The sequence below is a fragment of the Populus alba genome, chromosome 11 (genome assembly GCF_005239225.2).
Source record: "Populus alba chromosome 11, ASM523922v2, whole genome shotgun sequence".
Classification (NCBI taxonomy): domain Eukaryota; kingdom Viridiplantae; phylum Streptophyta; class Magnoliopsida; order Malpighiales; family Salicaceae; genus Populus; species Populus alba.
Window position 1 is genome coordinate 17,718,896 of NC_133294.1, and position 15,371 is coordinate 17,734,266.

The window sequence follows — 15,371 nt, forward strand, 5'->3', positions numbered from 1 at the left end:
TTATTTTTACTAAAAAAGATGTTTCAAAGTAGAACTCAGTATAAATCATGAGATTTTATAGTATTTAGAAAGTAATTAGTGATATATTATTAATTATTTTCTAGTTTATTTTAAAGAACAAAATAGATAGGGAAAAAGAAATTTTAGACTAAGATAATTTTATAATTTTTGATGAGTTATAAATTTTATCATCTTCTTTTTCTTTGTATATGTTTTTTTAAAATAAATTTAAAAAATAATTAATAAAAAATATCAATAGGAGTATAAAATTTCTGACAAATCCAAGATCAGTTGTCGGCCGGGGCCAATGGCCGACACTCCAGTCGTCTAGGCTGGAGAGAAAATGTATAGAGATTTGCATGTGGAGATTGCTGGAGAGAATGCATGGAGATTTGTACGGGGAATATTTGTGCATGGGAGGCTCTTTCGCATGGCTGGAGAGAGAAAATTTAAAAACCCTAGTTGGAATACGCCAAACACCCCCTTAATTTTTGAACAATCATGAAGGTGGACAACCCACGTAGCCTTTGGCGCTGTAACATACCGTCAATCGAAACTGCCAAAAGCAAGAAACAGGGCAATCTTATCTCGCATTTCACCACTCAAGAACTTCCAAAATGTCTCTTTCTCATCAATTTCTCTATCGTCTCTTTCCAAAATGTCTCTTTCTCATCAAACTCTCTTCCTTTCACAATCATCGCTAGCTGGACAAAACAAAGCTTTGTAAATGCCGTTTGGATAATCATGAACGTACAGGATTCTCCTCCTTAAAAAACGTTCTTTACTTATTCCTCCTTTTCAATTCAAACAAATGAAAGGAAACAAACAAAACCCAGAATCTTATCTTCCTTTCTTGATAATGTTCCTCTTTACATTGCTCGATCACTTTAAGGAGCTAAAGTGGTTCACTTCTCCTCGTTCCATAGTTTTATGACCAGTGGTATTATGGGACGCAGGAGTTCTTGTTTAGCATTGGTTTTGCTTGTTGTTTTAGTTTTTCAATGTTTTTGGGTTGAAAGAGTGTGGTGTGTTACAGTGACGTACGATCACAAAGCTCTGGTGATTGATGGAAAGAGAAGGGTTTTGCAGTCTGGTTCTATTCATTATCCTCGAACCACTCCTGAGGTGGGTTCTTGGTATTATCTCAGTTGCATGCGTGCTGCTTTGATTGGTTTCGTTGGTTATATGACGTTGTAACGTGTGATAATATGGAATGTGTTTGTCGGAGACGGGATTTCAGGTGTGGCCAGAAATTATTAGGAAATCAAAGGAAGGGGGGCTGGATGTGATTGAGACTTATGTGTTTTGGAACTATCATGAGCCTGTGAGAGGACAGGTAATGTGCTAGCCCTTGTGTTTGCATAGTGAATTTAATGCATTATTAGATGGATAGGAAGTGTGACCGGTTATACAGAATGATGATTTTAGTAAGTCGTCTGCATGCATGTTTCAGTGTTTGTTTAGTAGCAATTGTGTGCCTGTTGATTGTTTTGAAATTTGGGACAACTGGTTATTGATTCTATTGTCTTAATTTGTCGGGGGTGTTGATGATTTCTTTGGTTTTTACAGTACTACTTTGAAGGCCGGTTTGATTTAGTGCGGTTTGTGAAAACGGTTCAGGAAGCCGGTCTTTTTGTTCATCTGAGGATTGGTCCATATGCCTGTGCTGAGTGGAATTATGGGTCTGTTTCTGATTTCAATTCCCTCTTTCAGTCTTAACACTCCTTCTCTGTTTCCACACTTTGTATGCCTCCCTATTCGTTATTTATTTTAACAAATTAGAAAGTTTGAAAGCGTGTTTGTGCTCCTGCATTTCATCAATGTGCTGCATAATGTCTGTACACTACATAGACAATGACCATAAGGCTCCTCATGATACAGGATAATTGTCAAGAAACATCATCATAAGTAATCTGCTCCAAAATTATTCAGACAGTTTCTTTCTAGTTTAGCATCAATATTATTTTTAAGTTCCCTTAATTTATTATGACAGGGGTTTCCCACTTTGGTTACATTTCATTCCTGGTGTTCAGTTTCGAACAAGTAATGATATATTTAAGGTACATTGTTATCTTGACGACGACGACGATGCATTTAATAGTAATAATGTTATTGCTGCTGATTAGTTTAATCTTTTCCTATGAGTTACATGATGCATCATTGTCCCTGCAGAATGCAATGAAGAGTTTTCTGACAAAAATTGTCGATCTAATGAAGGACGATAATCTTTTTGCATCACAAGGAGGACCAATCATTCTTGCTCAGGTGGTTGACCAATATTCTATTTCTATTTATTAATAGTAGAAACTTACAATCATAATTTTTCATTCTACAGAAGACATGTACTGTCTTTATGAATATCCTGCTGCGTGTGAAGATTTTTGACACTTCTTAGATCTTAATCTGTTCTTGGTTTCTAGTTGAAGATTCTTTAAGGAAGCACTATTGTTAAGCTCTGACATATATATAAGTTAGCCACTGCTGTTTATGAAATCAGCACTATATTATGTTGTGCAACAAGAAAGTCTTGTTGATTTCATGTCCCGTGTGTGCTGTAACAGGTTGAGAATGAATATGGAAATGTTCAATGGGCATATGGGGTTGGTGGAGAATTATATGTCAAATGGGCTGCAGAAACTGCTATTAGTCTGAACACAACTGTACCCTGGGTGATGTGCGTACAAGAAGATGCTCCTGATCCAGTTGTATGATTAAATTGATAACAAATTGTTGTTCTTTGCAGGTGTATTCTGAACAGCTTATAGCAACTTCGGACTATAACATGCTTTTTATTTGTTCTTGCTCGTGTGTTTATCATTTCAATGCAGATAAACACATGTAATGGATTTTACTGTGACCAGTTTACCCCAAATTCCCCTTCCAAACCAAAAATGTGGACTGAGAACTATAGTGGATGGTAATAATCCAGAGCTGATTTAGCTTAATTGTTTCCTTGTGAGAGAACATCAAGAATGATTCAAGGTTCTGGTTAATCAGAGAAGAATAAGATGTCCTATGTCCTATTCAATATTGCAGGTTTCTTGCGTTTGGCTATGCAGTTCCTTATCGACCTGTTGAGGACCTAGCATTTGCTGTTGCACGATTTTTTGAGCGTGGAGGTTCTTTTCAAAACTATTATATGGTGAGGCCGTAACATGTTCTGCTTCTCCTATTCTGTTTTTTACACTGAATAAGTGAACCTAATGTCATAACACAGTTATGCAACTCTCATTTCCATTTCTCTCCTCTGTGCTGATATTTATTTGCAGTATTTTGGTGGAACCAACTTTGGACGAATTGCGGGAGGTCCTATGGTTGCAACAAGCTATGATTACGATGCCCCGATAGATGAATATGGTAAACTTTTTGATAATGGATCTACTGATTTATCTCAGCTTAAAAAGATCCCTAAATCGATGCACCCCCAAGTAAATTATTCCATTTAACCAGTAAATCAATCTCCTGAGCTGCAATCTTATCATTGTCTTTGCACACAGTAGATACATTGGTCCTGTTCAATAATCACTTTCATGGTCACCCTTTTCAGTTCACTGTAATCTGCATCATCACCATGATGTTTCTGACCATTTTAGTATAGAATTAAGTCAATTGGCATATACTTTGCAGTGACCTGTGTTAGTGATAAGAATCCTTTTAATTACATCTCTTGTCTAATTATCTCAGAATCATATTTTTTTAGCGCTTAGCAAGGCAATATTTATCCGAGATAAAGCTGTAGTTTCCAACTGATACAGAATACCTTGTGGCTGTTTATCTAATGCAGGTTTTATTAGACAGCCAAAGTGGGGCCACTTACGTGATTTGCACAGTGCAATAAAGCAGTGTGAAGAATATTTGGTCAGCTCAGATCCAGTTCACCAGCAGCTAGGCAAAAAGTTAGAGGTATGTTGGATGTGATACATGAGTACCTTCTCCATCAAGATTGAATCATCAGAGCTTACCAAAACCCTGAATTTAGCTTGTTTACACCGATATATATATTTCTGTCTGCCACTAATTTAGTTCGAAAATTTGTTTCAATTCTTATTCCATGGACCCCAATGGCTGCTTTTGTTACCTACCACATTGAAAATTCATATTCTGTTAATGCTCATCTGTTTTAGATGACAGGCTTGGTGTTGTCCACACAAGTCTCCATTTCTTTGGAAACCAGCTTCTGATATATTTCGGTCAATTTGAGGACTAAACAATATATAAGACATTGTTGGGATAATCTTTGTTGCCAAGATGCTGTCCTTGATTCAGGATTAAGGAACATAAAGTAATTTGCTTATATTAAAGCTGATAAGTTGTTGACAAACCCTGCTTTTAGTGCTTCCCATTGCAATTTTAGCAATGACATGCTTATATTTTCTACATGCCTTTCCCTACTGCATTATGGAACTCATGCTTTAAGATTCTCACACTATATGATGCCATTAATAAGCTTTCTTCATTGGTTTCCTGCGTTTTGCACTGACCCTTTTCTTTCGTTTCATCAGGCACATGTCTACTATAAGCATTCCAATGATTGTGCAGCCTTTCTTGCCAATTATGACAGTGGTTCAGATGCAAATGTCACATTTAACGGCAACACGTATTTTCTTCCTGCATGGTCTGTGAGCATACTTGCAGATTGCCAGAATGTCATTTTCAACACGGCTAAGGTACTCATCGAAAGATTATAAATGACTAAAGACTACAACCTTCAATACAAAATTCTTTTGCTGGTACATAGTAAAATGAAAATCTTGCTTGGTGATTATGTGACTGTATTGATAGATGTAGCAATCATTCATACAAATTTATAGGCAAAAGCCATGCTTAAATTACGCAGCAATTCATTTCTCGCATCCTTCTTTGTATTGAAGGTTGTTACGCAAAGACATATAGGAGATGCTTTGTTTTCCCGCTCCACCACTGTTGATGGAAATTTAGGGGTGGCATCACCATGGAGTTGGTATAAAGAAGAAGTGGGTATTTGGGGTAACAACTCTTTTACAAAGCCAGGTTTACTGGAGCAGATTAATACAACAAAAGATACCAGTGATTTTCTGTGGTACTCAACCAGGTAATTCATCCGGCCTTCATCATTAATATTGCTGGTTCTTGTGCGGACGAGTAATTTGATTACATCTAGTTAACCTGGATGATCAGTTAAATTTATTCTTTTCGAAATCAAATGTTTCTACCAACCTTTTTGTTTTTTGTTTAGATGGAAAGTGATTTAATAAACTAAGCAGGCCTCTGATATATGTTTTTGTTTCCTTTCAGAAATCATTTGAATCTATGCTGTATTTAGTCTTTTTTGAAGAAGATTGGTGCCTTTTTCACGAACCTCTTACCCATACTAACTCCTGCTTTTTCTCATGACTCTTTAATTTTGGTTTCCCTTCTCCTTCGGGCTTTGCTTCACCATATTGGCAGTCTTTATGTGGAAGCTGGACAAGACAAAGAACACTTTTTGAATATTGGGAGTTTGGGGCATGCAGCACTTGTTTTTGTTAACAAGAGAATTGTAGGTAGGTTTTCTAGTGGCTATCTGACTTGATTTTGCAATATATGACTTTTGTCTCTATGATGGTAATTCATGTTGGGATTTTGTTATGGATTTTTTTCCCAACTTATTTAAATTATTTGTTCAGGATGCAAGTCTTCTTCTGTCTTGATTGGTTTTAATTTCTGTATTGGAAGCTTCATTTTGCCCTTTTTCTTCAGTTTTCATGCCCTTTTTCAGCCAGCATTCTTACATCCTCAGTTTCTCTGATTGCTTATCTATTGTTATCATTTCACATGGAATCATCTTGAATTACAGGGTTCCCTTTTTAGCTAATTGCCTGCGGATACATTATCAGCCATTCTAATAAATAATTTTCAAAGCAATCTGTTGCTGCTTTGCCTATTGTGTCTATGAATTATTATGATAAGTGGTGCACATTGCATATTGGATACACGTCAGCTTTCGGATATGGCAATCATGATGACGCAAGCTTCTCACTCACTCAGAAAATTAGTCTTGAAGAAGGGAATAACACACTGGATGTTTTAAGCATGTTGATTGGTGTACAGGTAATGACAGATTCATTTACTTTCCAAGTAGATTGTACTGATGTGTGAACACAAGCACCATCTGATCAGTTTCAAATGTTTTCTGCAAGTTGATATGCGTTGGCACAAAATCAGTATTGGATTTTTTTGCAGTGTCTTCTTGCTCCAATCCATACGAGGAATAAGCTCCATGAGTGTTGGACAATTTATCTCTTCTTTTTATCCTGTTATGACCCATTTGAAAATCTATTGGCTAGTGGTCTGTAAGCGGGTGCCCTACCCTCCAATGATTTCCTTCTCTTTATAAGTGTTTGCCAACCTTAATATATGAACATGTAGATGCACGTGCACATGCTTCTTGTTCAAGTGTCTGCTCTAAGCACATACGAGGATCCCAGTCTTCTTTTCCCACCAGTGGGTGCGGATTTTTCAATGGAAATCACTGTCTGAACTTCATAGCAAATGCTAGCTGCTCCTCTAGTAGTATACGATGTTTTGTGTATTTAAACTAATTGGTCCTTGGAGCAACAAACCAGTCTCCAGTTATTTTAAGCTATCTTTGATGCCCGTTACTAACATCTCTAATGTTTTCTCTGAGCATCAGAACTACGGACCATGGTTTGATGTTCAAGGAGCTGGAATTCATTCTGTTTTTCTTGTTGACTTGCACAAGACCAAGAAAGATCTCTCTTCCGGAAAATGGACCTACCAGGTTAAAATACATCTTATATATCAGCTTGACTTGGAAAGATTCTGTCCTATACAGAGTTTTCTTTAATCTATCTATATGAAGCTCTGCCAAACGAAGTTCAATTTCTAGACATCACAAGTTAACTGTCTTTTTTCTGAGAAAAAGAAATTAAAATACCAAGCCCTTGCGCTGAGAACAGCCTATTACTGTACTTCCCCACCCTCCATGCAAGAGAACACTTCACTCCTGTTAATCACCAAGAAGATTTCAACTTTAGCTGCCCTAAACATTTTCTCCTCTCCAGGTGGGACTTGAAGGGGAATACCTTGGACTGGATAACGTCAGTCTTACAAATAGCTCACTGTGGAGTCAGGGGACTTCTCTACCTGTTAATAAGAGCTTGATATGGTACAAGGTAAGTGGATGCATTCAACCGTCAAAGTTATTAGTTCATTAATTTTTAATGATTAATTGTATAATGCATATGTTTCAAGAATTGGTTGATGAAATATTTCTCATACTTAGCACTGGCTGCAGTTAAGCCATCATTCTTGTTTCTCGATCCCTTTTATGGCTTTATAGGTTTGATGATTCCCTTCTTTTTCACATATCAAGCACCTCTATGGCTTAACACTCATGGATGTTTGAACGCCTTGACAGTTCTTAAGTGCTGTAGAATATGACTGGACTGGAAAAACGTAGATTGCAGTTGTCATTTTTCCTGGAAAACTTTGTTGATTTGCCCATCATGATAATGAAGTTTCTGAGTTGTAGATATGTGATGAGAAACTATTATTGATGAAGAAAAATTGTGAAACTAACAGCTGAATCAGACTCGGGGGGTTTTTATGCATTACGAGCTTGAATTTACAAGCTACAACTTTTGTTCAGTTCTATCAATAATGAACTGTATGGTGCCAGTTAAATAAAGTACATATTTCAAATCAGGCCCTGCCCTTCTCCAGTCACAAGTTGAAGCTACTTTTTCCTATAAGTTCACCATCAGACTACTGCATCCTTTTTTTGGTTTTTGCTTTCATTCTTAGGGTACAATCCTTGCTCCTGAAGGGAACGGTCCCCTAGCCTTAAATCTAGCAACCATGGGGAAGGGCCAGGCATGGATTAACGGGCAAAGCATAGGACGTTATTGGTCCGCCTATCTATCACCATCAACCGGTTGCACCGACAATTGTGATTACAGAGGAGCTTACAATTCATTTAAATGCCAAAAGAAATGTGGTCAACCTGCTCAAACACTGTAAGTGGAATACTCAGAGTGTTTGCTCTATATGAATACAATAAGACTAGCAAAATAGATTCCTTTTATGAGAACCAAGATCATAGGTTCAATTCTTTTGTTCTGCGAATGCTTTTCCATGTATTTTATCTAATGTTCATTTTATTGCACTTACAAGTTACATCATAACTAAAACATAATTACAAATGATTTCATCATTTGTAAGTAATTTATCTCATTGCTCAGGTATCATATTCCACGCACTTGGGTTCATCCTGGTGAGAACCTACTGGTCCTACATGAAGAACTTGGAGGTGACCCTTCACAGATTTCTCTGCTCACACGAACTGGCCAAGATATATGCTCTATTGTATCAGAAGATGATCCTCCACCAGCTGATTCCTGGAAGCCAAACTTAGAGTTCATGTCTCAAACTCCAGAAGTTCGACTGACCTGTGAACATGGATGGCACATTGCTGGTATCAACTTTGCTAGCTTTGGAACTCCTGAAGGAAAATGCGGAACGTTCACTCCAGGGAATTGTCATGCTGACATGTTAACAATTGTGCAGAAGGTAAGAAACACTTACTTCGCAACATAATCTAAAACTCTTGGATCTCACATGGACTTGCTGAGTTGAGTATAATGCTATGATGACCCCAAGTTTGCTACTGTTGGGAAAACTAGGAACAACCGGACACCAATTTAGCGGAATACAATTCACAAGTCCCAATTATTTCCTTCTTTGTGCAGTAAAAACAGAATCAAACAATGACCAAATATAATGCAAAAATTCACACAAATCAACACCAAGATTTTTACGTGGAAAACCCGATGCGGGAAAAACCACGGGACCGTAGTCCACCTAAAAAACTTCCACTATCAACAATAATGGATTCACAACTGTTCTTCCTCAGATTCAACTAAGGGATACAACATAATATCATCAAGAACAACTTATTCTCGAATTACAACAAGATTATAAGAGAATTATTGGAGAAAAAACTCACAAACTGACAGCCCCGTTTTCTGTCAAAACGGCCAGCTTCCACGCCACCAATCTTCAATCCAACCGTCCAGAATGAAGAGCAACGTGTCTAGAAGCTGCTGTCAAAATTTCAGCCCGATCCAACGGTGAACGAGCTAGGAATCGAAGGAAGAGCACGGACTGCTCTGCTGCCTCTTCTTCTCTTTTTCTCTCGGTTTTCTCTTCTCTCTTGTTTTTCTTCTGCTGCGTCTACAGTGGCAGCTCCAGCTTTTTAATTAAGAGAGATAGTCAACTGCCTCTCCTTTAATTAATGTGGTGGTCCCCCCATCACATGGTGCGGGACCACACACAACAAATCTCCCCCTCACGCACCATGTGAGGAATTCGCCATACTGGCGATCAACATGTAAGCTTCAATTTAGGAGGCTCTGACAAGCCTGCTTCCCTTTTGCAAAACTCAAACTTCTCTCTCGGTAGAGGTTTGGTCATCATGTCTGACACATTATCATCGGTATGGATCTTCTCAACAACAAATGACTTCATCTCCATAGCATCTCGAATCCATTGATATCTAACCTCAATGTGCTTTGATCGAGAGTGAAAAGTAGGATGCTTACTGAGATGGATTGCACTTTAACTATCACAGTGCAACACAAAGTTCTCTTGAACTAGGCCAAGTTCATGTAAGAACTTCTTCATCCACAACAACTCTTTGCCCCCTTCAGTAAGAGCAATATATTCAGCTTCTGTAGTGGATAATGCAACACATTTTTGCAACCTTGATTGCCATGAGACTGCTCCCCCTGCAAACTTCATCAAGTATCCTGATGTGGACTTTCTAGAATCAACATCACCAGCCATATCTGCATCTGTGTATCCATCCAACACAAGTTTATTATTACCAAAACATAGGCTGAAACTAGAAGTACCTTTGAGATACCTGAGTATCCATTTCACTGCTGACCAGTGTTCTTTACCAGGATCAGAGAGGAACCGACTAACCACACCAACTGCATGAGCTATATCCGGCCTTGTGCAAACCATGACATACATCAAGCTACCAACTGCGGATGCATAAGGAACCTTTTTCATCTCATCTCTTTCTTCATCACTTGAAGGACACTGCTTAGAGACTTAGTTTTAAAGTGGCTTGCAAGTGGAGAACAAACCGGTTTGGAGTTGCTCATGTTGAATCTCTCAAGTACCTTTTGAACATATCTCTCCTGAGATAGCCAAAGTTTCTCCTTCTTCCTGTCACGTGTGATCTTCATGCCAAGAATCTGTTTTGGCCGGTCCTAAGTCTTTCATTGCAAAAGACTTGCTTAACTCTTCCTTTAACATCTGAATCTTCTTAGCATCATGGCCAACAATCAACATATCATCCACATACAACAGGAGAATAATAAAGTTTCCATCTGGAAACCTTTTCATAAATACACAAATGATCAGAAGTGGTCCTGTCATAACCCATGATCCACCATGAAAGAATCAAACTTCTTGTACCATTGTCTTGGAGCTTGCTTTAAACCATATAGGCTCTTTTTCAACCTGCAAACTAACTGCTCTTTACCTTTTGCTTCAAACCCTTCAGGCTGCTCCATGTAGATCTCTTCATCTAAATCACCATGAAGAAAGGCAGTTTTCACATCAAGTTGTTCAACTTCAAGATTCAAACTAGCAGCTAAACCAAGCATAACTCGGATTGAAGACATCTTGACCACTGGTGAAAAGATTTCTTCAAAATCAATACCCTTCTTCTGACCGAAACCTTTCACAACCAATCTTGCCTTGTACCTTGGCTGTGAGCAATGTTCATCAATTTTCAGCTTGAACACCCATTTGTTCTTGAGTGCTCTTTTACCTTTAGGAAGCTTCACTAACTCAAAAGTATGGTTTTCATGCAAGGATTTCATCTCTTCTTGCATTGCTTTCAACCACTCACTTTTCTTCTCATGTGACATAGCTTCATCAAAGCATTCTGGCTCTCCCCCATCAGTAACCAGCACATATTCATGAGGAGAGTATTTGGTGGAAGGTTGGCGAGGTCTAGTTGACCTCCTCAATTGTGGCTCATCTGGAGCTTCCTGCATAACCTGTTCAGGAATAACATCAATATCATCATTAGCTGATTCAGGATCACCAACTAATGGCTCATTAAGAAAACCACCATTATCATCATTTTGCAAATCTCCACCGTGATTAGCAGGCATCAAAGGTAACTGTGGAGTAGGTATTGGATTTGAATTAGATGGGATAAAAGTAGTAGACTCTGTTTTCTCCTTCTGTTCAAAGTCTTCAATGGTTTGATCTTCAAAGAAGATAACATCTCTGCTTCTCACAATTTTCTTCTCCTTTGGATCCCATAGCCTATAGCCAAACTCATCATCTTCAGAGCCCAAGAAAATACACTGCTTTGTCTTGCTGTCAAGCTTAGACCTTTCATCCCTTGGAACATGTACGAATGCTCTGCATCCAAACACTCTCAAGTGTGCATAAGAGACATCCTTTCCTTTCCAAACTCTATTTTGGAACATCAAAATCAAGAGGAACTGATGGAGAAAGGTTGATCATGGCAACTGCAGTCTTCATTGCCTCACCCCAAAAGGACTTAGGCAGCTTTGCATGAGAGAGCATACATCTAATTCTTTTCAACAATGGTTCGGTTCATTCTCTCAGCCACTCCATTCTGCTGTGGAGTCTTAGGAACTGTCTTCTCCAACTTGATACCATGTTCCCTGCAATACTTCTCAAAAGGACCTCTGTATTCACCACCATTGTCAGCTCGAATACATTTAAGCTTTCTACCAGTTTCTCTTTTCACTCTGGCATGGAAATCCTTAAAGACATCAAGCACCTGATCTTTGGATTTCAAACAAGTGGCCCAAATTTTCCTGGAGTGATCATCAATAAAACTAACAAAGTACAATGCACCTCCAAGAGACTTATCAATCATAGAGCAAACATCAGTATGAACTAAATCAAGAACATGTGATCTTCTATGTGAAGGTGATCTTTGAAATGCTACTCTATGTTGTTTACCAACTAAACAATGAGTACATGTGTTCAAGTTCATACCTTTTAATGGAAGGTAGTTTTTTCTTGGCAAGGATGCCAAGGCCTTTCTCACTCAAATGTCCAAGCCGTTTATGCCATAAATCAGTAGAGCAATCTTCAATTGCATTCACCTCCCCTTTGATCACCTTGGCTTGTGACATGTAGAGACCCATCTTTTTTCCCTTTAGCAACAATTAGGGAATTTCTGGAGAGTTTCCATTTACCATCTCAAAGAAATTGTAATAGCCTTCTTCATCAAGAGTACCTGTAGAGATCAAATGTAGGCGCATATCAGGGCACATGCCTAACATCTTTGAGTAGCAACTTGCACCCAGTATTGGTTTCCAACCAAATGTCTCCAATGCCCACAACACTAGCCATCCCTTGATTTCCCATCCTAACTTGACCAAAGTCACCAGCAGTGTAGGATGTGTAAAAATCACGTCGGGGTGTAACATGGTAAGAAGCTGCTGAATCTGCAATCCAGGTGGTATCCTGACATACAAGATTAACACAACCATCATCACAAACAATGCAACATCACCATCAAATACAACTGCAGCTGTACCATTCTCTTCATTCTTGTCTTCATTTTTACCCTTTTGATCTCTTTTGTACTTTCTGCAATCCTTTTGCATATGCCCAGGCTTGTCACAATAATAACACTTGAAACCCTTCCTTGACTGAGATCTTCCTCTTGGCTTCCATTTGCCTTTTCTATTGCTGGATTCTCTATCTTGCTTGCTGTGAGAGAACCTGCTTGGACTTCTCTCCCGACTTTCTGTAACAAGTGCATGAGACTCGGAAGTGCTTGTCCCTTTCCTTCTCTTCTCTTCGTTGAGGATACAATCCTTCACTGTTTTCAAAGTGAGCTTTCCATTCGGAGTAGAATTGCTAAGTGACACCACCAAAGTCTCCCAACTATCCGGCAATGAACTCAATAGGATTAATGCTTGCATTTCATCGGCTAACTCAAGATTCATCAATGACAACTGATTCAAGAATCCTTGGAATACATTTATATGCACCGAAGCATCTTCACCATCTCTATACTTCAAATTCACAAGGTCTCTAATTACAAAAACCTTGTTTTGTGCACTCTCCTTGGCAAAGGTTTCTTCCAACATCTTCCAAACTGTATAGCAGTCATGTTCTTGAGAAATATGATTAATAGACTTGGAGGATACCCATTTTCTAACATTAGCGGTAGCCTTTCTATTAAGCCCATTCCATTTTGCATCATCCATTTCATCAGGCTTTATTCCTTTACATTCAATCGGTAAAGCCAAATCATTGCAATATAAGTGATCCTCCATCATTGTTTTCCATAGAAAATAATTTGAGGAAGTGAGCTTTATCATGCCCGAATCTTCCTTCTCCATTTTAACTGCACAAGAAATTCAATCTACACAACCAGTGCTCTGATACCACTTGTTGGGAAAACTAGGAACAACCGGACACCAATTTAGCGGAATACAATTCACAAGTCCCAATTATTTCCTTCTTTGTGCAGTAAAAACAGAATCAAACAATGACCAAATATAATGCAAAAATTCACACAAATCAACACCAAGATTTTTACGTGGAAAACCCGATGCGGGAAAAACCACGGGACCGTAGTCCACCTAAAAAACTTCCACTATCAACAATAATGGGTTCACAACTGTTCTTCCTCAGATTCAACTAAGGGATACAACATAATATCATCAAGAACAACTTATTCTCGGATTACAACAAGATTATAAGAGAATTATTGGAGAAAAAACTCACAAACTGACAGCCCCGTTTTCTGTCAAAACGGCCAGCTTCCACGCCACCAATCTTCAATCCAACCGTCTAGAATGAAGAGCAACGTGTCTAGAAGCTGCTGTTAAAATTTCAGCCCGATCCAACGGTGAACGAGCTAGGAATCGAAGGAAGAGGACGGACTGCTCTGCTGCCTCTTCTTCTCTTTTTCTCTCGGTTTTCTCTTCTCTCTTGTTTTTCTTCTGCTGCGTCTACAGTGGCAGCTCCAGCTTTTTAATTAAGAGAGATAGTCAACTGCCTCTCCTTTTAATTAATGTGGTGGTCCCCCATCACATGGTGCGGGACCAACACACAACAGCTACCTGGGTTCTCGTTTTTCTGTCTCAGTTATCCAAGCATTTAATCTTGGCCGTTGCATGAGTCACATATTTCAGATGCTATCGTAACAGTAATTGCCACTATTGGCTCCTCATTGTGTTGAAGACTTAAGAGGCATGTTATCTGAAAGATAATTCAATTCTTCGCATTGCATTAAATGTTGAAGGATGACATTCTGACAGAGACGAGCCTGAGTTTTGTATCTTTTCTTGTCAACTCCCAAATTGTTACATATATCGTATCATTTGAAATCTGGATATTATTTTGGGGGTTAGAAGGATTGAGGCTTAATGAGTCACTGTTTCCTTCGAAAGCCTTCTTGGAATTCTCTGTTGCAACGTTTTCTTAGTTAAGAGTCCATTTCCTTTGAGCCATACAAATACAATTGCTGGTTATTTGGTTACTATTCTACTGTTAATCATAGCACCTTCCTATTTTGGACTTGTGAAATAAATTTGTCCTCCATCAATGGTTGCATCTTACTCCTAGCACCTTCCTCCTGCTTCTCTTCATCTATTACACGTTTGAATGATAATTACAGGCTTGCATTGGCCAAGAAGGATGTTCAATTCCTATATCAGCAGCTAAACTTGGTGACCCCTGTCCTGGAGTTGTAAAACGCTTTGTGGTTGAAGCTCTATGCAGTGAATGATTCCAATGCTGCTCCGACGGAGGCGATTACTATAATGGCTTCTCAATAACAACTCTGGCTCTCCAGATTTGTCCTTCAAATCTGTGATTTTGAGTGTCCTGCATATTTCAGAAATAAGCATTTCAAGCAGCCAGTTAGTTTCTTCACTATCTTGTATTTGTTAAAAACTCAAAAAAGCAATATAAGTTCACATATGTGCCGCCATGTAAACACTATACAACTTCAAGGTACCAAATACTCAATTCATTGCTTATCTTTACCTCGTTTATTGTTTATTTTCTTGTACAACTTTCATCTAACACTTTAGATCGCATTTGATGAACGTAATCTTACAACTTTAAAAAGGAATTCTTGGTCAACTTAATAAAAATATTCATTTTAATTTGAAAATATCTTTTATACAATATTATTTTATAGGGAATTTCTCTAAAACAAAGCCTTCTTGATTGGCATAATAAAAAAATGGTATACTGAAACGTTAAAATCCATGTACTCGATTGATGAAAAGTGATTATTGTTTACTAAAAAAGCAATTTAGAGGCAATTCGGCATCTTAAGACTCTCGGAGAAATCAAAG

The 15,371-nt window shown here is 38.3% G+C and overlaps 1 protein-coding gene across 3 annotated transcripts; it reads left to right on the forward strand.

The window, feature by feature from the left end:
- The first annotated feature begins 775 nt into the window (after positions 1-775).
- On the forward strand, positions 776-15,069 carry LOC118031438 (beta-galactosidase 6). 3 transcript variants are annotated; one of them, XM_035035864.2, is made up of 19 exons: positions 790-1,125; positions 1,241-1,336; positions 1,570-1,682; positions 1,994-2,060; positions 2,173-2,265; positions 2,562-2,705; positions 2,829-2,917; positions 3,037-3,142; positions 3,270-3,357; positions 3,785-3,903; positions 4,503-4,667; positions 4,872-5,071; positions 5,428-5,522; positions 5,960-6,069; positions 6,653-6,760; positions 7,044-7,154; positions 7,786-7,997; positions 8,223-8,550; positions 14,684-15,069. In XM_035035864.2, exons 1-19 carry the CDS (start codon positions 931-933, stop codon positions 14,792-14,794), a joined length of 2,550 nt encoding a protein of 849 aa, XP_034891755.1. In that variant the 5' UTR covers positions 790-930; the 3' UTR covers positions 14,795-15,069. The 3 variants fall into 3 exon arrangements, with proteins under 3 accessions (XP_073268861.1, XP_073268860.1, XP_034891755.1); XM_073412760.1 differs by lacking the exon at positions 14,684-15,069 and having other exon boundaries at positions 776-1,125; positions 8,203-8,538; XM_073412759.1 differs by lacking the exon at positions 1,241-1,336 and having other exon boundaries at positions 789-1,125.
- Positions 15,070-15,371: the final 302 nt, after the last annotated feature.